At 36.9% G+C, this 24966-nt stretch overlaps 2 protein-coding genes and 1 long non-coding RNA gene across 6 annotated transcripts; all 3 read right to left on the bottom strand.

The window, feature by feature from the left end:
* Nucleotides 1-4037: 4037 nt before the first annotated feature.
* On the bottom strand, nucleotides 4038-5040 carry LOC130461839 (uncharacterized). Its single transcript, XM_056830071.1, has 2 exons — nucleotides 4740-5040; nucleotides 4038-4645 (listed from the first exon to the last, which is right to left on the bottom strand). The coding sequence occupies exons 1-2, from the start codon at nucleotides 5038-5040 to the stop codon at nucleotides 4038-4040; spliced, it is 909 nt and encodes a 302-aa protein (XP_056686049.1).
* A 735-nt stretch (nucleotides 5041-5775) lies between these two features.
* Nucleotides 5776-14083, bottom strand: LOC110794985 (uncharacterized). Of its 4 annotated transcripts, none has more exons than XM_021999957.2 (4): nucleotides 13550-14082; nucleotides 13317-13394; nucleotides 13136-13223; nucleotides 5776-6698 (listed from the first exon to the last, which is right to left on the bottom strand). In XM_021999957.2, exons 1-3 carry the CDS (start codon nucleotides 13712-13714, stop codon nucleotides 13164-13166), a joined length of 303 nt encoding a protein of 100 aa, XP_021855649.1. In that variant the 5' UTR covers nucleotides 13715-14082; the 3' UTR covers nucleotides 5776-6698; nucleotides 13136-13163. The 4 variants fall into 4 exon arrangements, with proteins under 4 accessions (XP_021855649.1, XP_021855650.1, XP_021855648.1 ...); XM_021999958.2 differs by lacking the exon at nucleotides 5776-6698 and adding an exon at nucleotides 7083-7255 and having other exon boundaries at nucleotides 13149-13223; nucleotides 13550-14083; XM_021999956.2 differs by lacking the exon at nucleotides 5776-6698 and adding an exon at nucleotides 7083-7255.
* A 4901-nt stretch (nucleotides 14084-18984) lies between these two features.
* On the bottom strand, nucleotides 18985-19606 carry LOC110794998 (uncharacterized). The gene is made up of 4 exons (XR_002535184.2): nucleotides 19507-19606; nucleotides 19361-19422; nucleotides 19164-19251; nucleotides 18985-19060 (listed from the first exon to the last, which is right to left on the bottom strand). It is a non-coding gene; the product is annotated as an uncharacterized lncRNA (long non-coding RNA).
* Nucleotides 19607-24966: the final 5360 nt, after the last annotated feature.

Below are 24966 nucleotides of genomic sequence, written 5' to 3'. Positions count from 1 at the left end.
GTGTTTGAATTTTCTCTCAAAAAACTCACTTTTGAATACTTTGAAACTTGTGTATAAATTATGACCCCTAGGCCTTTATTTATAGAGTTATGGAAAAGGAATCGTAATCCTAGTAGGATGCGAATTAATTGGAATTAGAATTCTACATGAATTCTACTTAATCAATTTATCCAATAGGAATAGACATTTAATCATACACTGACTCTTGCAGATTCAGGAATCTCGCATGAGCTCAAACTCACACACACACGGCAGCCACAAGGGCTGCCCACGCATGCGAGCAGCAGCCCACGCAGCAAGGCCCACGCATCCGTGGCCTTGGCGCGCGCTGGGCTTGTGGCGTGCGTGCTTGCTGGGCGACGGCCTGGCTTCGTGCTGGGCCTTCGTCCGGCAGGCCTCGTCCGATGCTAATTCGTACGATACGCTTCCGATTAAATTTCCATTTCCGGAATCTATTTCCGATACGAACAATATTTAATATTTCCGATTCCGGAATTAATTTCCGTTTCGAACAAATATTTAATATTTCCGTTTCCGGAATTATTTTCCGATTCCGGCAATATTTCCGATTCTGACAATATTTCCGTTTCCGGCAATATTTCCGATACGTACCATGTTTCCGTTTCCGGCAACATCTACGACTTGGATAATATTCATATTTCCGATACGATCCATATTTCCGTTTCCGGCAATATCATCGTTTCCGGAGTATTCATTTCTTGCCTGTGACGATCTTAGCTCCCACTGAAACCAAGATCCGTCGGTTCCGAATATTCATAGATGGAGTATTTAATGCCATTAAATACTTGATCCGTTTACGTACTATTTGTGTGACCCTACGGGTTCAGTCAAGAGTAAGCTGTGGATTAATATCATTAATTCCACTTGAACTGAAGCGGCCTCTAGCTAGGCATTCAGCTCACTTGATCTCACTGAATTATTAACTTGTTAATTAATACTGAACCGCATTTATTAGACTTAACATAGAATGCATACTTGGACCAAGGGCATTATTTCCTTCAAGGCTACCTACCCATGTCTCATGGAATGACTCTAAGCAAGACTCAGTGCCCAAAAACACTTGATGAGCGTAGACGAATGAATGGGATTCCATATGCATCATTGATTGGTTCAATAATGTATGCTATGATATGTACACGCCCGGATGTTGCGTACGCACTCAGTGCTACGAGCAGATACCAGTCAGACCCAGGAGAGGCGCATTGGACTGCTGCCAAAAATATTCTGAAGTACCTTAAAAGGCACAAAGATGACTTCCTGGTCTATGGTGGAGATGATGAATTAATTGTTAAAGGCTATACGGACGCAAGTTTCCAAACCGACAAAGATGATTTCAGATCACAGTCTGGTTTTGTCTTCTGCCTCAACGGAGGAGCAGTAAGCTGGAAAAGTGCTAAGCAAAGCACCATTGCGGATTCTACAACTGAAGCGGAGTACATTGCTGCACATAAGCAGCAAAGGAAGCTATATGGCTAAGGAAGTTCATAGGTGAACTTGGTGTAGTCCCCTCCATTAAAGGACCAATAGCCATGTATTGTGATAATAACGGAGCTATTGCACAGGCAAAGGAGCCTAGACACCACCAGAGAGTCAAGCATGTACTTCGTAGATTTCACCTTCTACGAGAGTTCGTTGAAAGAAAAGAAGTCGAGATAAGCAAAATTGGAACTGATGACAACATATCAGATCCATTGACTAAACCTCTGCCGCAGGCGAAGCACAACTCGCACACTGCAGCTATGGGAATCAAGCATATTGGAGAATGGCTTTGATGTCTCTGTTTAATGTTTTAAAGTTTTAGAGTTTAAATCTTTGTAAAACATTATTGGTTAATCATTCACAATAAATGAAAAGAATTCATTTTTCCATTTAATTTGTGGTTTATTAAATGATGAGTCCCTTCAATTTGACGATATATTCAAGATAGACTGTCAGGACCAGTCCTGTGACTAAGAAATGTCTATCAAGTGAACTTGAATGTCAAAGGTTGAAAATGGTCCCTAGTCGGAGTTTTCTATAAAATTGGACGCATAGAAAACGTTAGACGACTAGAATGCAAGATGACTAGTAGTTCTGTTTCTTGAACTATGTGGACATGGCAATGTCATAATCATTTGCATAGATACTTACTTTGGGAAGACTAGTATCGGACAAGACCTATGAAACTTTACAGTAAGAGATGAAAATCTGTCATAAGTAAATTTCATTAAAATTATTAGACACTAAATCCTCAATACCTGAGTGATTTGAGATTACTTGTTTGAGAACTGGTTGCTTTGACGTTGACCAACCGTCGCACCGTAAAAGGAGGCTATAAAGGCAACGCTCAGGTAATCACCTATCAAACGAAGTCTAATCTCAAGATCGCAAGATTGGGATTGTCCTCCCATAAATCGGGATGAGATGCTTAAAAGTTGTACAAGGCCACTCGGAGAGCTAGAAACTGTGAAATGCATGGCCGTGCTCGGATGAATCATAGGCTATGATTATCTGTTTATTTGATCAGTTGAACTCTGAAACCGAGGAACACCTCTGGACATAATAAGGATGACAACTCTTACCTTATGTTCAAGAGCAAGCATCGAGCGACAAAGGAATTAGGAAATGCACACTTGTCCCTAAGGACAAGTGGGAGACTGAAGGAAATAATGCCCTTGGTCCAAGTATGCATTCTATGTTAAGTCTAATAAATGCGGTTCAGTATTAATTAACAAGTTAATAATTCAGTGAGATCAAGTGAGCTGAATGCCTAGCTAGAGGCCGCTTCAGTTCAAGTGGAATTAATGATATTAATCCACAGCTTACTCTTGACTGAACCCGTAGGGTCACACAAATAGTACGTAAACGGATCAAGTATTTAATGGCATTAAATACTCCATCTATGGATATTCGGAATCGACGGATCTTGGTTTCAGTGGGAGCTGAGATCGTCACAGGCAAGAAATGAATACTCCGGAAACGATGATATTGCCGGAAACGGAAATATGGATCGTATCGGAAATATAAATATTATCCTAATCGTAGATGTTGCCGGAAACGGAAACATGGTACGTATCGGAAAATATTATCGGAAATAGAAATATTGCCGGAATCGGAAATATTGCCGGAAACGGAAATATTGTCTGAATCGGAAATATTATCGGAATCGGAAAATAATTCCGGAAACGGAATTATTAAATATTTGTTCGAAACGGAAATTAATTCCGGAATCGGAAATATTAAATATTGTTCGTATCGGAAATGAATTCCGGAATCGAGAATTTAATCGGAAGCGCATCGTACGAATTAGCATCGGACGAGGCCTGCCAGACGAAGGCCCAGCACAAAGCCGGGCCATCGCCCAGCAAGCCAAGCGCAACAACCACACGCCAAGCATGCGACCAGGCCCAGCGCAAAAGCCAGGCCCAGCCGAAGCTTGGGCGCGCGCGCGGGGCTGCGACGAGTGGGCTGGCGCTGTGCGTGGGCCGCAAGGCCTGCGTGCGGTGCTAGCATATTACTCGAAGTGTGTTACTCGAATCCTAAAGCGTATAGAATTCGTTTAATGATTAAATTCCTAATCCTAAAAGATAAATTAATTAAATAAGAGTTCCACTAGGATTCTAATTTAATTAATTCGTATCCTAGTAGGATTCCAATTCTCTTTCCATACCCCTATAAATATGTGGCGTGGGTTCACAATTTATAACGAGTTTTCAAGTATTCAAAGTGAGTTTTTGAGAGAAAAATTCAGTCACATACCTTGCCTAAAAGTGCCGAAATTATTAGTACCTTAAGGGCGATTCTAGTTGGTCAATCTTAAGGCGGATCCGGACGTGCTGTGGACTATCTACGGAGGGACGACACTTGGAGTCCTAAAGACTTGTTCTTGTTCGGTTCGGGCGCAGCTAGGGAAGGCACGCAACAAAGAGTATGCTTCTAGACTATGCTATATGATTATGTGTAAATAATATGTATTCCTGGCTTAATGGTTGTTTCCGCATGATTTATGAATTGTCATATGTATCATAACTTAACATTCATCTCCTGTTTGGACAGTCATTCGGGTCAGAGGTCCCGTCATATGGGTCGATAGAGGGCACCTTAACTTTGTTCGGGGTTGGTGCTTCAATAATATGTCTGCTAAAAGGACTTAGGAAGCTGAGGTTTTCGAGCTGCACCTCATCTCGAGGGGGGGTTGGTTCCCGTCTCCCGGTCCGAGGAGGTTCTCTCCCTGTTTGGGTGTGTCTATCCGCCCTTCTTCCAGATGTGATTGAGTTTTCCTCTTGATCTCGTTCTCGAGAGGATCCGTGTCGAGATCTTGGAGGTTCCACCGGGGTGGGGGAGCGTCGAGGATGATCAAGGGACCTTCTCAAACTCTCATGTTGAGAGTGAGTAGAGATCCTCCCGGCGTCTCCCTGTCTCCCCTTGCTTCTTCGAGAGTTGATGATCTCGCGGGCGTCGAGCTCGCCTCTCCTGAGTCTTCGTTGGACAATTACATTTCGAGCATCGCTTCGGTCATGCCTCTGGGGTGGCGGGGGGAGGCTTCTCGATGCCTGGTGTCTCCCTGTGTGTCGGGGAGGATTCAGTGGTAGTTCACGGTCTCTTTCGGACCGAGGAAGACCGGCCTCTCGTACAGAGTGTGCTTCTGGGGGGATGGATGCATGATCTTGTCTCCCGCTGGGCTAAGACCTCCTCCGATGACCTTGGTTGCCCTCTGGGTCGAGATGGGCCTTCATTACCATCCCGGAGGTTCAACACGGCGGCCTTGAGGCTGCGCTCCAAAGTGTCATTGAACTGCTCAGCCAATCTCCTTAAGTCTTCCTGTGTGACGGGCAAAGGTCCCTCGACTTCTCCAAGAGGTTGCGGGTCGCTGGCATGGATCGACTCGAGCACGTGATCGTGTCGAGAAGACAGCACTGGACCATGACGCAACTGATCATCGACATGTCTGGAGGCCGAGGACCTTCCTTGAGAGGGTGACTGGGTAGGTGAGGGATGTCGAATGGGTGACGGTCGTCGAGCACGTCTGGTGTTCACCATGGCTTTTTGTTAAGCGTTCCCCACAGACGGCGCCAAACTGTTTCTGCCGGAGAAACTGTAACTATATTAACTTGGGAATTAGCTTAACCGATGACGTATTTCACCGTGATCTTCCTATATCCAACCACCTGTGTTACCATTTTTAGACAGTCCCTGAATGTGTCCGAGGAACCTTCGTATGATAATTAAAATTAAATAAGCCGTTGTTAAGTGAGAAGAACTAGAGAGAGAGAATGACTGGTTTGCTTTTTCAGGTAATGATTAGATAGCCTTTTTTAATGACTACATCAGAGTACTTATATGATTACACGTGGGTAATTACGTAATTATGTTTACTTCTAACTAAACAGATGTCCTCCTTAGTTCCCAAGACTCAAGGGCATTTTCGTCTTTTTATACCGAGTTGGGCTGACCATGACAATATATTTTGACATTAGCGGCAATGCGGTGCCACAGTTTCAAGTTTCAAGTGTGGGAGACAAAGTATGTTTAGAGTTGAAAGCACTTGTATAAAGCAAAGTGGGTTTCTCCAATAGTATTAGTATTAGTATTACCATCAATCAATTAGCAATTAGCAATTAGCAATTAGCAATTAGCAATTAGCAATTAGCTTAATGAGGTGTTAATTATAAGTTTGATACGGGATCTAATCGTACAATTATGACATTAACATCCTAACCCTGATTTGGTAAATTAATAAGCTAAAACTCTAAAAGAGTCGATTACAAAAGTGGCGATGATGTCCGACAAAATGAATCCCCCTGATTTGGTTTCCTACATATGCTTTACTCAAGGATTTAGAAATTTAAAAGAGTCTCGTGTTTGTATTATGCTTTACTGAAGTATTATAAAAAAAAAAGTATTTAAAAGAGTCTCGTGTTTGTTTGTCGTATGCGGAAGTCCTTGACTTATCATTCTGAGGTGGGGATATCTCCATGACTTTGCATCTTCATATAAATCATCCCCCTCTTTTAATCATTCATCATTCATCATTAACAGAACCGAACCTAATGCCTTTGAATTTCATCATTATAATTCATACCACAGCCATAATTTGCGTTACGCTGCCTGTTTTTTTAGTAAGCAAACCTGCAACACTTGAGTTGTACCAACTCCTGTTTTGTGTGTTAGGATCCTCTCGTGTGTGCCGACAAGCAGTGAATCTAGATAACATTATACTTGTACATATATACCTGTAGTTACCATACGAATTAATGGCATACAAGTCATACAGTTTTGGACAAAGTACATAGCACCAACAACAGTCAATACAAAATCTACTCCTGCCAAACCAACATGCATTCTCCATCCACAAATTTATTTGCAGACGTGATTTCACGAAGTAAAAGATGGTCGTCCTGGTATTGATGTTGGGTCAATCGAAAACAACCTCTCTGCAATTGTAGGGGTAAGGTTGCGTACGTCCGACTCCCTCTTACCCCGCTTCTTGCAGGAGGCAATGGGGTAATGATAATGAATGACATCAAAAATATTTAAGATTGAGATCCATCTTGAATTCGATAAAGGTTTTGACAGTACAAATAGAGATTTCAGCATATTTTCGACTATTGCATTTTTCTCCATCATTCTCATCCCATCATCACAGATCCACCTTCAGCATCAGGCCTCCACAAGCATGTCAACCTGTTTCTGTTTATCTTCAATTTACATGTTTATTCAGTGTCCAACGTGTCCCGACCACAACAGAGTACTAAAATAAGGGTTAAACTTTCAATTATAATTGTTGTATTGCCGTCTCTATATCTAACTCGTTAAATAAATAACCACTTATAACATTGATTCATGCATACAATGATACGAACTACATTTAGGTGTCACTCTAACAAAGCAAAAGTCAGAAAACAACTCAGCTATGCAGCAATATAGATAAGGGCATCACCATTTTCAACATCTTCAAGTCTACCACAGTTGCATTGCACAATATCCAAGCAGCCTGCCTCAGCGACCAACACTCACTTATCTGCTTATCCCACACCACATTATAAAGGGCCTTAGTTTGATTACTTATTGTCCTTTCATCTCATCAAATCAACAAACCATAAACCTGAATCTGTTTAGGCTACTAAGAGCACAAAAATAATCTCCCCCCCCCCCCCTCTCTTCCGCTTCATGTAGACTGCTAATAGCTTACATTTGTGGTACTTCATACAACCCAAATACACCCTTCTTCACCACAAGGTTTTTGTACATCTAACTGACAAAACAATAAAGAGTCAGCCATCATCGTTTAAGAAAGGGAAGACTACAGAGAGTACAGGAAAAACAAATTTATTACGACAAATTTATAAACATAAATGCTCCGTAATACGGAAATCTTTGAGTAAATTCTAGATTATGTTGATAAAATATATTTACCCAAAAAAAAAATCACTCAAAATCCTCAATAAGATGGTCACCACCAGCCTTTTTCAAAAACAAAAATTTGTCAAAACTCAAATGATAGATAAGATGACAAGGGGGAGGCATAGCTCATATTGAAAGTGATTCACCTTCCCATCAAATAAGAGGTAGGGGTGGGGTTCATTTTGGTCTATACTTGAAAAAGACGATAATTGCCCATTTTCTCACATAACTGAACCTTTTGATTCCTGGTCTGAGGACAGTGATTCATGCATTGCAAAAGGAAAGTGAGATTCATTACTTGGGGAGAGAAAGAACCTGAACTCAGGTTAGGAACCAAGGTTGGACTGAAGAAAAGTGATATCAGGAAGAGAAAGTCTATTGATACCTTCTTGACCAACCATTCCATCAAAACAGTCTTACTCTTACTAACAGATCCCAAACCCAATTCCAAAACTGAATCTGAAAAAATAGCTGTTCACACAAGATCACGAGAGCAGAAAACAAAATTTAATCCATAAAACAGGAGCATTTACGAAGGGGTAAAAAAAACTTATCCAGAAGACAGAAAACAAGAGCATCTACCATCAAAGACAACTCATGTCCACCATCTCACTCTAAACAGAAAAACAGGAGCATCTATGAAAGAAAAACAATAATCCAGAATCAAATTCTTAGTAAGCTTCTACTCAAACTGTACCTGAAAAGGAAGGAAAATCACTCTCTTAACCTAATAAAAAGCAAAAACTTCGACTTTATTATTCTCATCCCCAAACTAGCATAACAAGTCTAAGTTACCAGATTAAAATACCGAATAATTCATCTATCTAACATCTGTAACCCAACCCCAAAGTGTATAGCTAGGAGAATGAGATGTCCTTATAAAACAAACAGCGAGTAAAGTACAGCCTTCAACACTTAATATTGTATGACACATCTCAATGAACTCCAGAAGATTTCTTGCCCAAAAAAGATGAGGACAATTTAGTTCCAGACAAATCCTCCCGGCAAAAACTGGTCCTTGAAAATCCTGCTGTTCAACTCCATCCATATACACCAGAGCACGGAAAATATAAGCAACTAGAAAACAATCTTCCCCTACTCTCCACTAAAAGAGTAAAATCTCTAATTTTCTCAAATCACTCAGATCAGATATAGAAGACAACCCCAATTACTAAAGATAATTAACCTTATCCGTATTTCAAATGTATCAAGAATACTACAAAAGCATAGAAAAAATATACAGTACATATTTCCTCACGACAAATTGGTATCACTATTTCTTTTAAACATAAAAATCCACAAGATCTTCAACCCACAGAGGAACCTGGTCCTTTTAAATTCGGTGGCGTAAAGGGGAAAACTGGAAAAGATTATGCAAGAGAGGAGTTTTCTGGTGTTTGAACTGAAGTGTTAAACATGAAAATCAACACACACACAAAAAGAAACAAATCAAAATAACAACAATGTATAAACAGTAGGAAAAAAGGTGAGCAAACAATGAGGACAAGTTGTCCTCTGATCTGGAAAACAAAATTACATATTTCCCCAAATTCTTTGTACCTCCGCAACCAAGAAACTCTTCAAAGCCCCCGTTGCCTTGGCCAATAAATATGCTAAATATGTGACCTTTCCCCACAATAAGTCAGAAGTTAAAGAAACTCGTGAAAATCCATCTTTCTCTCAAACCACAAACACCAGTACACATAATTTCCATGAAAGCATTCTGCCTAACAATCTCTTCTTCTTACCTTAGCTAACCCCTACAGAGAAGTTGCAGCCAATGCATTATCTCCAAAAGGCAAACCCAAGATTCCTCAGTAATTTCTTAGCACTTATTTTCCCATTTAGTCACTTTTCTTATAACAATTTTCCATTACAGTTGCAAAATAGAGAAAAACACATAAGACTATTGCAATCAGTCCTGTTATCGCTTTTGGGTCAATTGGAAACAACCTCTTTGCAATTGCAGGGGTAAGGTTGCGTACATCCGACCCCCCTTACCCTGCTTCTTGCGGGAGCCTCCTTGAGGCAATGGGGTAATGATAATGATGAATGATGACTATTGCAATCAGTCCTCCATAAACCTCACGTGGGGACATACTTTCAAGAAAGCACTTGCATTGAAATTTCCGTTCTCTTTTTCTGCACAACTCTGTGCCAACAGATCAAAGCATGAAACTAGATTCAATAGAATCACTACAACATCATAACAAACCATTCTAACCTTTGCAAATATCAAAAGCATATTCTCCATGATACCTTTCCCTTTCTCACACCATCCAGAGACTCTATAAGACAGGCGATCTAAAAAAGGGTAAAAAAATTAAGTATAGGGGAAAGGTCACTGAGTGTTTAGAAGTGAATAAAAATTATAGCATGGCAGTCACACTTTGCATCACGTCACCCCTACTAAGAAAAGATATTTTGTTTCAGTTTAAGCAACCCCAAAAACACACCCATACAAAAGCACCAAAGGGGATGCTAGGTGTTGTACTTTTATCCCTTATAATGCCTCCAGGCTCCAGATCTATATGGCTATAACTCCATACCCGGAAATCCAACCATTTCTCTCTAACCATAAAATCCAAAGTATCATACCTATCTCCACAAAGTTTCTGCCTTTATTCCTTCCAAAACACACATAAAACACCTATAGCCTTCCAGGTATGGAAAAACATTATGTGAATGAACCCATTGTATTCCCATAATTCCAAACAAGTTATTTCAAAGATATGTAAATAACTCATAACAGTGTAAGTGCTACAGAACCATTCAAGGTATCCTGAATGTATAAGCCACTTCACTATTCCAGTCAATTGGAGAACCTAGACAAATGAATTCCCTACAACAGCATTTCAATGAATTTACACACAAAGTATCCATAACTACCTGGAGTAGAAGAGCTTGTAGGAAAAACCTTTAAATCATGGAAAATATGAGATTTCCTAGGATAGAAGTGCTAATCTTTCCAAATAAAATAATATAAATCATCTTTGATCCTCCACCAGAGGTATTTCATGTTCCCCCATGGTATTCATATGAAGACCAGACGACATAGGCTTCTTCCTACTCAGAAGAGAAAAGTTGCTAAAAAAATAATTATTACAAGAAAATAGCTAATATTTCAAGTCACCGTTGAGATTAGCTACTGTAAGAGAGTATCTAATACTTTCTTTAAAGATGCCAAATAAAGTCACTGGGAGAGAATAGCTTCTTTGCCAAAAAGATAGAGCTGAGCTTTAACAACTTCTTTTTTTTTTTGGATAGTAGCAACTTTGTTAATTGATCACAATCTAGTCTAGCCCCCTATACCAAAGGGTGACTTATCAGTAGCACCATATTTCTTACCACCTCTTATCTCATTTTAATCGATTGTATTATATAATCAACTTTGCCTTGCACTTACAAAAAAAATATTGGTCCTTGGTGTTCAGTCCTACATAAGGACCGCCAGCGGGAAGTACTTTAAGAAAGCACAAAATAGGGTTTTTCTCAATTTCTTTTTGCATCCCCCGTGATATAAAATCATGCCATGAAAGAGGTCAACCGACTTTATTCACCATCACAGCACTAACAGCCTCCTGAGTCCTGACCTATAAATCTGTAACTCCATAGTGGGAAATTCTACTATTTTTCTAAATCCATAAAACCCATGGAAGCATGCCGATCACCACAAATTTTTGCTACCCTTTTTCTTCCCAAAACATACATAAAAGACTTATAGACTAGTAGAGTTGTAGATATGTTGAAATAAATGCAAAAGAAACCACGTCGCTCCCACATAACCAAATAAATTGTTCCAGTTCCAAAGATATGTAAACTTTTCACAACAGTCTAAAATGTTATGAAAATTTTCCAGCATCACAAATGTATAAACCCACTTAGTTATTCAGTCAGTTGGTTAGCATAAAAAAACGGGATATCTATGAAAGTAACCTTACTAATATAGCTCTCCATACGCTGAGTTACACAGTCACAATGTCACATCTCTGTAGTCAGTAGAAATGACCAGGACCCTACTTTTATTCAAAGTGACTACCTTCAAATCCTCCATGGCTCCATCTAAGCATTTGATGTTTTGGGAAGGAATCATCTATTAGCTTAATGTTGGAGAAGCCTAATTTACTTCAGGAGCTATACCCAGGTTACTCCAACTCCAACACTACAATACGATTTTGTACCTTGTGTGCAACACACATCCAAAGCCTCAAACAGAGCTTTCAATGAAATTTATTCTAAGAGCATGACATTTCATATAGAACTATGTTCTTTGTACCAAGGCTTTATTTGGTTGGGCGAAATTGGAAGGAAAAGAAAAGAAAGGAAAGGAAAAATAACATTTCCCGTGTTTGGTTTTAAATATTATATGGGAAGTGGAAGGAAAAGCCCCTATATACAAGTTTCACTTTCCTTTCCTCCTAAAATTGGAGGAATTTAGGAGGAAAGAGAAAACTAAAATCTGTCAAAAAATATTCCTTGTGTTTTTAATTTTGTTTTATCTTCCCTTCTCTTCCCTCCCTTTACTAATATTGTACCAAATGTGATTCCTATCATTTTCTTTCATCAAACCAAACATGGGAAAAAATAGTTTATTTCCTTATCCATAGAGGAAAATCCTAGTATTATTGTTAGTATCATTTTTTCTTTAACTACAAAACCCAAAGTATCATGCCTACCAACACAAACCTTCTCCCCTTAATCCTCCAAAAACACAAATAAAAGACTAGCAGCCTAGAAAGATACGACGAAACCAAAGACGAATCAACCAACTCTATTTCCGTAACATTAAACAAGTTATTCTCAAGCCATGTAAAGAACCCACAATAGTGTGGATGTTATGAAAATATTCCAGCTTCCCAAACGTATAAACCCACTTCATTATTCCAGTCAACTGGGGAACATAGAAAAACACAATTTCTTCAACAACAACCTGATTGTTATCCTTCTGCAAAATGACTGCTGATTTCTGACTTAATTGTTCAAAGGTGACTACCGTGGTGCCCTCCATCTAAGGGTTTGATCCTCCAAGAAAAACTATCCATCTTAACTTCGTGCGAGAGATTGAAAAACCCAACATTGAGGTTACTCCAACACTCCAATAGGTCTCCGTACATCATAACCCATGTCCATCATGCATCCGGCACCTCAAAAAGAAAGGATATTTGACATATAATAGGAAAATCTACAATTGATTTAAGTAGCCGGTAGCCGTGCTATATACTTAAAAACAAAATTTTAGCTTTTGAAGAGTCCAACACTTCAGATAACATTGCACTAAAATTGTTCCTCTTCATCACAATAACTAATAGTGCCAGACAACTCAAAAAGAAATTTTGCCAACCTTTAATATGCGGAAATATACCAAATACAAACAAAAACAGATCCAAGCTTTCAATAATATTATCCTAAAAACTTGAGATTATGATGGTAATACGTACACTAAAATTCAATAACATAAAAGGAAAAAAAGAGGAAACTAGGGAAAATAAACTATCAAAGGTCCATTATTGTTTATCCGGCTCCATGATGTATAAACTAGGGAGCACGACCACGAGTTTCCATTTCTCATAAACTTTATTAATAAAACAGTAATGAACTCTATACGCGACATTCAAAATTAGCTATCGAATATGCATATCTATCCCATTTAGTAACATTAACGTATATGAACTCCCAAAATTTAACTGGCTAACCTAGGGACACCAGCAATACTTGTTAAGTGTTAACTTACAAAAGGAGCTAACATTTTGTAAACAGCATCAACCCTCACTCACAGAGTCCTTGGTTTTATTCTTGTTGCCGTATATTAACCCGGTTTCCTGCATTCATCCAGCACCCGAAAATCAACACAATCACACTAGTTTCACTACCAATTATGCACAAAAACAAAGAGGTGAAAATAACAGAATTACTTGAGGATCAGGAACTGGTTTTCGCTTCTCAACATATCGATAAGGATCAGGAGTTGCAGCAGCAAGTGCAGCCCTTTCCTATGAATTAAAAAACAACCATCAATTAAAACGCGTGATTTTATCATAAATTCCTAACTAATATGAAATCTTAAAGCTTATAATTAGCCCTTAGGACTGCATATATCAAAACCCGAAAAACAAACGAATAAAAGGGTGAAGAAGAATTGGATTACCTCCTGTTGACGCTTGAGTTCTTGAGATGGTTTAATCCATAGATAATAAGCCATAGTACCAGCTACTATCCATGCAGCAAAGTTTGGACCTCCCCGTAAACCTCCCGTTGCATTTCCCACAAATGATCTCACATTTCCCAACATTCTTCTCAATTCGTTCGCCATTTTCTTTGATCCAACTTTTTTTTATTGGATTTTGGATTACTCTCACCCAAATCAAAAACCCTAAATATATCGAATCAATTGATCATCAAAATTCTTGCAGAACAAATTGTTTTACTGCACAGCTCCGATGAATGTCTGGGTTTGTAAGAAATTCTTCGATTAAATTAAACGGGCATGTACAGTAAAATTAGTGATAAGTTATACACAATCGCAATTGTTGTCTTGATTGATTGACGAACAAGAAAGAAACCGAAGAACGGAGAATTTTTTGGTTGATCTAAAACTGAGCCACGTCGACAGACTACTGTAAGATTACTGTGGGCTGCTGCTGCTTTTTTCCGGACTCTCATTCCTCCATTGGGTTTTTTATTATTGGCTTTGGATTGTGTATTAGTAACCCCTAATTGTTGTACCCAGTTACAGCCAACTCCGGCTGTACCCAAAAAAACGACGTGTATATGTTGTTTGTTCTTTTTTGTTGTACTGTTTGTTCTTTCTTGTTATTTTTTAAATTCATCATAAAATTGTTCATAATTGTTATATTGTTTGTTCTTTCTTCTTGAATTTTATGTTCTTTTCTATATTATTTGTTCTTTTTTGTTGAATTATTTGTTCTTTCTTGTTTATTTGTTTATTCACAATAATCATCTGGTTAGTATTCATAATGAAATTATTTTTTTAATTGATCTTTTATGTTTTTATAAGCGTCTGTATTGTTGGTTCTTTCTTTTTGTTTTGTTTGTTCTTTCTTGTTGTATTGTTTGTTCTTTCATGTTTTTTTTAAAATTCATCATAAAATTGTTCATAATTGTTGTATTGTTTGTTCTTTCTTCTGGAATTTTATGTTTATTTTTATAATGTTTGTTCTTTTTTGTTGAACTTTTTGTTCTTTTTTGTTTATTTGTTTCTTCATAATAATCATCTGTTTAATTATTCATAATGAGATTGTACATATTTTTTTGTTTCATTTGTTCATACCATTTGTATTCTTTGTTCTTTCTTGTTCTATTACTGAGTATCTTTTAAACCCTTGTTCTTTCTTTTTAACATATTTGTTTTCTTTGCATGTTCATCATTTTCAAATCAGTAAATATGCATTTTTAAATTACTTGTGATCATCATATCAAATTACTTACTATTTCATTTTCAACCTATAACAAAGAGGAAATTGAAACCGCGAAAGTCAAATATAATGGGTTAGTTATTATAAGGGATTACAAGGTTTTCTTAATGGGACATATTTATTATAAACTAAATAATTACATAGCGCATCCCATCAAGCCACACAACTTAACAGTTAACACTAGCACGTGTGGATAATATAAGCTATAATGCACTATTTTTTGTTGCTTGTAATAACTTTATTAATCCCCTTCTCAAATTATTATTCCGGTAAAGAAAGTGTAGGAGACAATCGAGGTTATGCTACTTGCGACCATAGAAGGTGTTTACATGTTCGAACCAACATAATATATGAAGTACGGAGTAACATTTTGGTTAAAAACCGCAAAAGTCAAATATTGTGTTCAAAACACACTTCATACACACATTCAAAAGTATAAGAACTCGAGACTACATCAAAAGCAAGATTCAAGATTGAAGATATAGAAAAATAAGTGGATGATTTCTCCCAAAATCTTGTAATTTAAGTACAAGTTTACATAGGCAATGCCTAAAATATTCAATTTTTTGGTAAAACTAGTTGTTGGAACGTGCACGTTCCCCCAAGATATAAAAAACTATTTTCCGGAACACTATACAAATCATAATCCTAATTACTCTATAGAAATGGTTGAAAGCATGAAAACAAACACCGCTGATTACTTGATGTAGGTTACATATATAGAAATCATGGCTAAGCATAAAAAAAAATACATGACTAAGTTAAACACGACCGGCCTAATAGCATAAAGAATAGTCGTGATGGTTCCTCGCCCAACTTTGTGGCAACTTACAACTCTGCAAGAAAAGATACATGATTACTTAGTTGATCAATGGTGAAGCAAGAAAGCAAGAAACTTGTCTGTCCTGCAGTTATTGATTATACACAGACTATTGTCGTACTCAATCACCTGATATAAGGCCTTATTTTTTTCGTAGGTTTCCTACAAGAATTGAAATAATTATCACCCATACAAAACAAATATATTAAACCAACTTGCATAACAAATAAGGAACTTTTGCTATATTTGTAGTTCTAATTTCTATCTTACTTCATACGATTGCTCATTACTGATTCAATATTCCATCGTTCTTAACTATTAAGTCAAGACATTATTTGTAGCCTAAAATAGCTTTTTCGCTCCCAACTTTGAACTAAATAACTTAAGCCACCATATGAAACCTTTTACATGTTTTATAAGCTTAGTTTTAACATTGTAAGACACATTCAAATGTATTTATTCACATTTAATGCTTATTGGGTCGTTATATAACCTATTTTGCCTAAAATGGCATTTTCTCGCCCAACTTTGAGCTAAGGAACCAAACATATCATTTTAAACCGTTTACATGTTTTCTGTGGCACATTCAAGGTTTCTAAGACTCAATCTAATGTACTTATTCACATTTAAGGCTCATTTGGTCGATATAGGTCATATTTAAGCTAAACTAAGGCATTTTCGCTCCCATTTTTTAACTAAATGACCTAAGGGCTGATTTTAAACTTATTACATATTTTATAAGCCTAGTGTTAACTTTCTAAGACATATTCAAATGTATTTATTCACATTTAATGCTTATTGGGTCGTTATAGGTCCTATTTTGCCAAAAATGGCATTTTATAGCCCAACTTTGAGCCAAGGAACCAAACTTATCATTTTAAACCGTTTACATGTTTTATGAGTCGCATTCAAGGTTTCTAAGACTCAATCTAATGTATTTATTCACATTTTAGGCTCATTTGGTCGATATAGGTCATATTTAGGCTAAGCTAAGGCATTTTCGCTCCCCTTTTTTAACTAAATGACCTAAGGGCTGATTTTAAACTTATTACATGTTTTATAAGCCTAGTGTTAACTTTCTAAGACATATTCAAATGTATTTAGATATATTTAAGGCTTATTTGATCGTTATAGGTCATATTTTGCCTAAAATGGCATTTACTCGCCCAACTTTGAGCTAAGGAACCTAACTTATCATTTTAAACCGTTTACATGTTTTATGTGGCACATTCAAGGTTTCTAAGACTCATTCTAATATATTTATGCATATTTTAGGCTCATTTGGTCGATATAGGTTATATTTAAGCTAAACTAAGGCATTTTCGCTCCCATTTTTTAACTAAATGACCTAAGGGCTGATTTTAAACTTATTACATGTTTTATAAGCCTAGTGTTAACTTTCTAAGACATATTCAAATGTATTTATTCACATTTAATGCTTATTGGGTCGTTATAGGTCCAATTTTGCCTAAAATGGCATTTTCTCGCCCAACTTTGAGCCAAGGAACCAAACTTACCTTTTTAAACCGTTTACATGTTTTATGTGTCACATTCAAGGTTTCTAAGACTCATTCTAATGTATTTATGCACATTTTAGGCTCATTTGGTCGATATAGGTCATATTTAGGCTTAACTAAGGCATTTTCCCTCCCATTTTTTAACTAAATGACCTAGGGGCTGATGTTAAGATTAATACATGTGTTTATAAGCCTAGTGTTAACTTTATAAGATATATTCAAATGTTTTAATTCACATTTAATGCTTATTTGGTCGTTATAGGTCCTATTTGGCCTAAAATGGTATTTTCTCGCCCAACTTTGAGCTAAGGAACCTAACTTATCATTTTAAACCGTTTACAAGTTTTATGTGGCACATTCAAGGTTTCTAAGACTCATTCTAATATATTTATGCAAACTTTAGGCTTATTTGGTCGATATAGGTTATATTTAAGCTAACTAAGGCATTTTCGCTCCCATTTTTTAACTAAAGGACCTAATGGCTGATTTAAAACTTATTACATGTTTTATAAGATTAGTTTTAACTACTAAGACACATTCAAATATATTTATTCAAATTTAAGGCTTATTTGGTCGTTATAGGTCCTATTTTGCCTAAAATGGCATTTTCTCGCCCAACTTTGAGCTAAGGAACCTAACTTATCATTTTAAACCGTTTACATGTTTTATGTGGCACATTCAAGATTTCTAAGACTCATTCTAATCTATTTATACACATTTAAGACTCATTTGGTCAATATAGGTCATATTTAGGCTAAACTAAGGCATTTTCGCTCCCATTTTTTAACTAAATGACCTAGGGGCTGATTTTAAACTTATTACATGTTTTATAAGCCTAGTGTTAACTTGCTAAGACATATTCAAATCATGATCAACATACAAATTCTAGCATAGCCTACATATATTGTACATATCTAATCTCAAGAATAAAAATTGAAGAACAATTAAGCTAAAACAATTCATTAGATAAAAGCCCCAAATTAAAGTACTTGAGGAGATTCATGTAATTGAGGGGATGGTGCCTTTAAAACCAATTTACTGTTCATTTGTTCGTCTTAGGCCAACTCATATAATGTCGAACTCTAAAAGTTAGTGAATTTGTACATCTACAAATGAAACATGGGTTTACGTCAGCAATCAGTAGTATATATCTCTGTTTTCTTCCACACCTTAATACGTTGATCAACTAATGTCACTAAAACTCTTCTAATATGCATCAGACTCATTTTAAGTCTTCTACTAAACAATACACCCCACCTAAAGATGGCTGTGGGCCGGGCCGGCCCGAAGCCCGACCCGACCCGGCACGAAAAAAGCACGGCCCGGCACGAGCACGAGCACGCAAAAAGCACGGCCCGGCACGGGCACGTAGTCGTGGGGCGGGCCTGGGCCTTACTTTTTTGGAAAAAGCACGACAAGACACGACACGACTCGACCCGGCACGACAAAGCACGTTAAATTTAGCCAAATTAGCCTTAGGCACGACGGCCCGGCCCGGCCTGGCACGAAAGCACATGGGCTTGGGCCGGGCCTGGGCCTTATTTTTAACTTTTCGGCCCGGCACGGTACGGCACGAAACAACGTGGGCCTGGCGTGGGCCCGACACGGTTAGGCCACGGCCCGTGGGATCGGCACGAAGCACGGCCCGGCCCGGCCCACAGCCATCTTTAAGCCCACCTGTCCATCTTACTTAGTAGAGTCATTAGATCACCTTAATTTTCCACCTTCCTCTTATACAAAAGGGAAATCAAATAGATTATCAAACATACCATTAAATACGTAAATACACAAAACAATTACTCCATCATACCTGTTAGCTTCTAATAAAACAAAACCAAAACCCCTGGAACGCCCAAGTCTTCCGATCCCACATTACTCTAGCATCTCTGCAATGAACAAGAGAAAATCAGATTCATAGTGCCCACCAGCAGTTGGGATATGAGAAAAAGCTGCCTAAATGGTAAGCTCGGAGGATGAAAAGCATCTTACGAGCAGGTTTGATAAGGAGAGAAGCATGCGAACAATGTAGCATCTGTAACCTCAAGGCTCAAATTCCCAACAAGTACGTCATGATGATCTGAAAGGAAAGTAGAAAACATGATCCATTATAAATACAAATCCATATAGGATAAATGAAATGGCCAAACAAAGAATACCACGGACACAAACATCTACGCGCCACGTACTCGTCGTGTCCTCTCTTTAACTGCTCGCATATGCCCAATTAACTTTGATAGGTTGTCCAGAACTGAAATTTACAACAAAAAAAGCTCACCTAAAAGCTATATGATCAGAAAATTTAACTAATAAAATATCCGCATGTCATACTTACAGATGACGTCCATTAAGACTGACAATATTAAGAGAAGCTGATCTTCGATCATAGTAATCCACAAAGCCATAGGACGACTGACAACACAAGTGATGAGTGGAACATTAATCAACAAAAAAAAGAGAGCTAATGTAGACACTTCAGGCCAGTCAAACTTATATCACAAAGACTCGTTGATAGACAACAGTAACCTACCTTCTCTTTCCGAATCAGCTTTCATCCTTCAATAATACCGGTGCTTGAGAAAACTTCCTGGTGAAGTGGATCGGTGACTTGTTCCCAACGTACCTACAATTGTGCCTCACAGATAAGAATTTCAAAAGATTACAACACGACTACAAATATACCTCAAGGTCCTTTGCAGCAGACATATTTTGCACTGACTTGAAGTTACAAGTTTACATAAAGCATTAAACTCGTAACCTAACAGGATCTCAAACACTATGTAAAAAACATATCTCTAACAAAGAAAACTAAAAAGGATGAACAACAAATTGACTCCCAAAAAGAGTGTTGTTACTTTTGGGTATGCTAGATTTAATGTTCTCAATTTTCCATTAAAGATAGCTGTAATGGAGCTATGGCTCTTTTTTCACATAATTGATTTCAAACGGCAAGTTGATTGTGGGAATAGCAGAATAGCAGAATGCAGGAAACCAAATAAGGCCATCCATGATTCCAATAATAAGGCACATGATATGTTTAATCCTTATAAATAGACATTAAATGGAACTTACAGATAGATGAATGATCTTTGATCTACAAAATTCGTGCAGCTTTACTTGTTGCCAGATGCCATTCTACTTTGTTTACCGCAGGAGGAGCACGAGAAACTTTCAGAAACCATTTTGAATTTCTGTTCAAGAAAAGAACCAAAAATCAAATAAAATAGCAGGAAAAGGAACGTTGAAATAGTAAATTTAGCAATTCAATTAAACCAGCCATAATTTAATAAAATCAACAGTTAAACCCAAGAAACAAAACCCTAATTCGGAAAATCCAGAAAAAGGAGACTCAGAAGGAGTACGCGTTTTGTGATAGAACAACAAACAAAATAGAATCAAACAGTAGCAACACCACATACAATCAAATAAAAACCAAGAACAATAGCCAGCCTCAAGCAATTCAACATAGAAAAATCCACATATTCAAATTCTTAACACCAATAAACCAAAATTTCATACCCATAAAAAAGAGGGGAGTAAGTACTAAACCTCAGTGGTGAGTCATATCAAGCTTAGACTTCTCAAAGTAACAACAAAACAACACAAACAACTCCAAACTTCCCCTTCATAGACGGAAAATTAAAATCAAAAAATTATAACCCATAAATAAATTAAGAAGTAATAATCAACTAAACCCTATATTTAATCGAAAAAATCAACAAAATCCATAAACCAAAAACCAGAAAAATAATTTAAATCGGGCAAATTGAAGAAAAAATAAGACAAAGACGAAATTTGTATACCTTAACCACCAGCTATAGTAGAAGATTCATCAAAAACCCTAGCCGCCATTGTAGTATCAAGTTCATCGAAAACCCTAGCCGTCAAATCCGACACCAACATCGAAGGAATTATTCTGTGTAGAGTACTCGTAGATCAGATTAGAAGAATTAAACAAATTTCTATATCCATGAGAAATACTCCACATCGGTTCCTCTTCTTCCTTCTCTTCCATTTCAGATCTCCAAAACATGGAGTTGAATGTGAAGATCGGAAGTAGAAGACAAGAGAAAGGAGAAGCAGCGAAAATTTGAAATGCAGTGAAAGAGAAGAGAGAGCAAAAGGAAAGATCGGAAGAGAGCAGAGACAAAGTTGGAGGAAGAAAGATCCAGGAAGAAGAGAGAGAAAAAAAAGAGAAAACAAATGAGAAAGCTGCGCAGAGAAGCTAACGTGGTTTCATTAGGAGAGAATGGCAACTCAGTAATAAAGAGGTAGAAGGGGGGCAAAAAAGGTAACACACTATTGCTGCAATAGTGAATCAAAGTTTACATGTTTTAAAGGTATAGGATATGTTATTTGGCATGTGTTAATTGCTCAATATATGTAAATATATGTTCAAAGTAATAACATAGTAATGCAATAACTAAGTTCATTTTAAAATTAGTAAATATTCATTTCACAATCAATAGATAAATGTTCATTTCTAAATTGGTTGAATAAATGATGATTTCTCAATAATTAGATTAACGTTCATATTCGAATCAGTATATAAATGTTCATTTCCAAATAAATAAATAAATGTTAATTTCCAAATTAGTAAATGTTCATTTCAAATTAATAAACAAATGTTCATTTCCGAAATAGTAAATGTTCATTTTGGATGGGGGTACAACCAGCTCTAGCTGTACACGGGTACAGCAACAAATTTGCGGTGTATTAGTGTATTACACTTACTAATGTGAGAAATTTTCTAACCGGCCTTGATGACTCAACTCGTACCTGATCTAAAAAGTAAATAAAATCCGAACACATAACAATTAAATCAAACAAAATCATGATGCTGAAAATGAAACTTTTAAGCTCCTTCAGTAAGTGGGTCAAATCAAACAAAATCAAAGTCGTTCTGTTTTTTTCTTCTTAGTTCATTCTTGGCTCACCCTCTTTTATCCATAAAGGTAGGAGTTGAATATCACAGACTTTTTCAGATTAACATCAATCACACGTAAATTCATTATTCATGGTTCACTTCAAGAACAAATCAACCAATCGACAAGTTTTGTTTCGGGTGTTTTTTTATTTTATTTTTGTGGTTACAATCAAACATGTAGTTTTTCCTATGGATGGTTGGTCTTATAACTTAGACCTGTCAAAATTGACCTAGACCCGAAAAACGATCGATAACCCAATTTTGACTCGAAACGAAGATCCGAAATCAACCCAAAAGCCAATTAGTCAGATACCAAACCCAACTGGAATTTATTTGACCTAAAATGACCTGATCCATGAATCGAACCGAACTGAAGTAACCCGTACCGATAATTACCTGAAACCAAAATAAACCGAACCGAAACAACTATAAAAAGTTGAATCAACCCGAATCGATCCTAACCGAAGACCTGAAATCAATCTGAATCGAAGAACAATTCAAATTTACCAATAATTAAGCTAAATAACACAAATATTTTTAAACTTTTAGTATTATTATGCTTAACCTTTTAAAAGCAAGAGATGCCCATTTGGAACAATGAAATGACACTAAAACCCCTAAAATACTTCTTTAAAAAATTCATTATTCTCTTAAGAACAGTGTTTTGACGGATTTAACCTTACACACTCTAATTGCAATTTAGACCTCAATCCTTTTTCTAAAAAAAAAAAATGGTGACAGGTAAAAGAAAGAGAAACTCTCCAGAATACTCTCTTTGTCCCTAAAAGATTGTACAATATCACATTTTTCACTTTATTAAGATAGAATGCAAAATGAAAGAATGTGGGTTGATAGTTTTGTCTTTTTGCTAATATATATAATAGAATGTGAGAGTAAACATGTGAGGACCACATACTATAAGTGGTATGGGAAAAAACTCAAAGGGACGGACCGAAAGAAAATTGGAGCAATCTTTTAGGGACCGAGGGAGTACTCAATAGCCTCCTTAATGTCCTTAGTCCTTCCTAGCTTTTCCTAATTTCCGGAAAATGCCGACAAACAGTAGAAACACAGTGGAAAAAAAATGGAACACATAAATAATGTTAGAAATTAAACTTTTCCATCTGTTGTGGATGGAGATGATCCTAGGATAATTTTCTTGGTTCTTTTGCTTCCTAGCTCAATTAAGATATGTATGCCTCCATGTTCTCCATCTTGCCTGGGTCAGCGCCGCTTCGATCGCTAAAAGGCTCGATTGTTCCTTGCAATTGTTGAACACCCTCCTCTTGTCCACCGCCACGACATCACCATCCACCTTTTGCCTCCCAAAATATGATCCCTCTTTCTTTCTACCAAAACAATCAACTTTTTTCTTTCTTTCCCATCTTCACACAATTCAACTACTTTCTCTCTTAATCAATTCAACTTTGTTGCTTCTAAAATTTCCCCTATTTTCACCTTTTTGTTGTTGTTTTAATGGCAAACATACACACGTGAGTGAAATTCAGCTAAATTGCTCACTCTTTGATACCTAGATTGGGATTTGGGTTGAGTAAATTGGTGATTGATATGCCTATTTTACATAGGGTATTTACCCCCGTCCCTCGTTGATTATTGATCTTAATTGCGCTCTTCAGAGTCATTTGTAGTACTAATGTGCTCCTTGTAGTGTGTTTGTAGTTTCAGATTTATTGTAATACCTCGTATTTTTCAGAATTTATAAATATATTTTAATGTATTTATAAAGTATTTTACGAATTTTAGAAATTTAAATTGCATTTAATATGGATTTAAATGTATTTTTATTTAAATAAAATAATTATTATTTTTATTAAACCCATAATATTTTAAATAAATTTATTATTTATTACCGGGAATTCATTGGACCGTGTTTTAATAGTTTTAAATTAAATCTAAGCGCGTTTCATTCAATTGGTGAACCCAACATGTTAGGTTATGATACATATGACAATTCATAAATCATGCGGAAAAACCATAAAGCCAGGAAAGCATATTATTTACACATAATCATTTAGCATAGTTTAGATGCATACACTTTGTTGCGTGCCCTCCCTAGCTGCGCCCGAACCGAACAAGAACAAGTCTTTAGGACTCCAAGTGTTTCACGAAATTCACCAAATACCCCTGCGTGTTTCAAAATACATAGTATACCCCTATTTTTTTCCAACTGTTCACCAAATACCCCTATTATGACTTTCCGTTAGTCCTCCGTTAAGTCATGTTTATAATTCACCAAATGCACCTATTTATAAACTTTAAGCACAATATACACCTACTTTTAAACTTATTTGCATCAAATACCTAAATTGCTTTTAAATTTTGTATTATACAAGAATTTGAAAACCCAATTACGTACTCCACTTGAGAAGCTCCAAGAAGACAGCAAAAAAATACAACAAATTAAGAGGAGGTGGCTTGGTTTGATAAAATGATTATGAATCGCTTTAGTCGATCATCTTACAAAGCCGTGCCAATGCTTCTTTAATATCACTGCGCTTTGACAAAGCAGATATGAGAATTCGCGTAAGTGATTTTATCTGCTTGCAGACCTTGTTCATTACCCTCCTCAAGCAGTTCATAAGCTTCCTCAAATCTTCACGGCCTTCTTGCAGAGGCCACTTATAATCGCATTGTAGGTATAAATATTAGGAGTCAACAACCTTCTTTCATCATTAAATCCATCAAACTATATGCTCTATCAAAATTCCCTGCCCATCAATGAGGGTTGTATAGGTGTCAATATTAGCAACAGAGCTACCATTTGAATTCCGTATACCCATGAGCCTAACCTACTCAAGTTCAGTGATTCTAACTTCCAAATCATCATCAAGTAGTACCACATTCGAG

This window comes from Spinacia oleracea, chromosome 5, assembly GCF_020520425.1.
Source record: "Spinacia oleracea cultivar Varoflay chromosome 5, BTI_SOV_V1, whole genome shotgun sequence".
NCBI classification, from domain to species: Eukaryota; Viridiplantae; Streptophyta; class Magnoliopsida; order Caryophyllales; family Amaranthaceae; genus Spinacia; species Spinacia oleracea.
This window is presented reverse-complemented; position numbering and strand designations above follow the sequence as displayed.

Coding starts and splice junctions, on each gene's coding strand:
- LOC110794985 (XM_021999958.2), bottom strand. CDS start 13,714: ATGGCGAACGAATTGAGAAGAATGTTGGGAAATGTGAGATCATTTGTG. Junction 13,395..13,549: donor AACTCAAGCGTCAACAGGAG/GTAATCCAATTC, acceptor TTTAATTCATAG/GAAAGGGCTGCACTTGCTGC. Junction 13,224..13,316: donor AACCAGTTCCTGATCCTCAA/GTAATTCTGTTA, acceptor GGATGAATGCAG/GAAACCGGGTTAATATACGG.
- LOC130461839 (XM_056830071.1), bottom strand. CDS start 5,040: ATGGTGAACACCAGACGTGCTCGACGACCGTCACCCATTCGACATCCC. Junction 4,646..4,739: donor CGTGTTGAACCTCCGGGATG/GTAATGAAGGCC, acceptor CCATCCCCCCAG/AAGCACACTCTGTACGAGAG.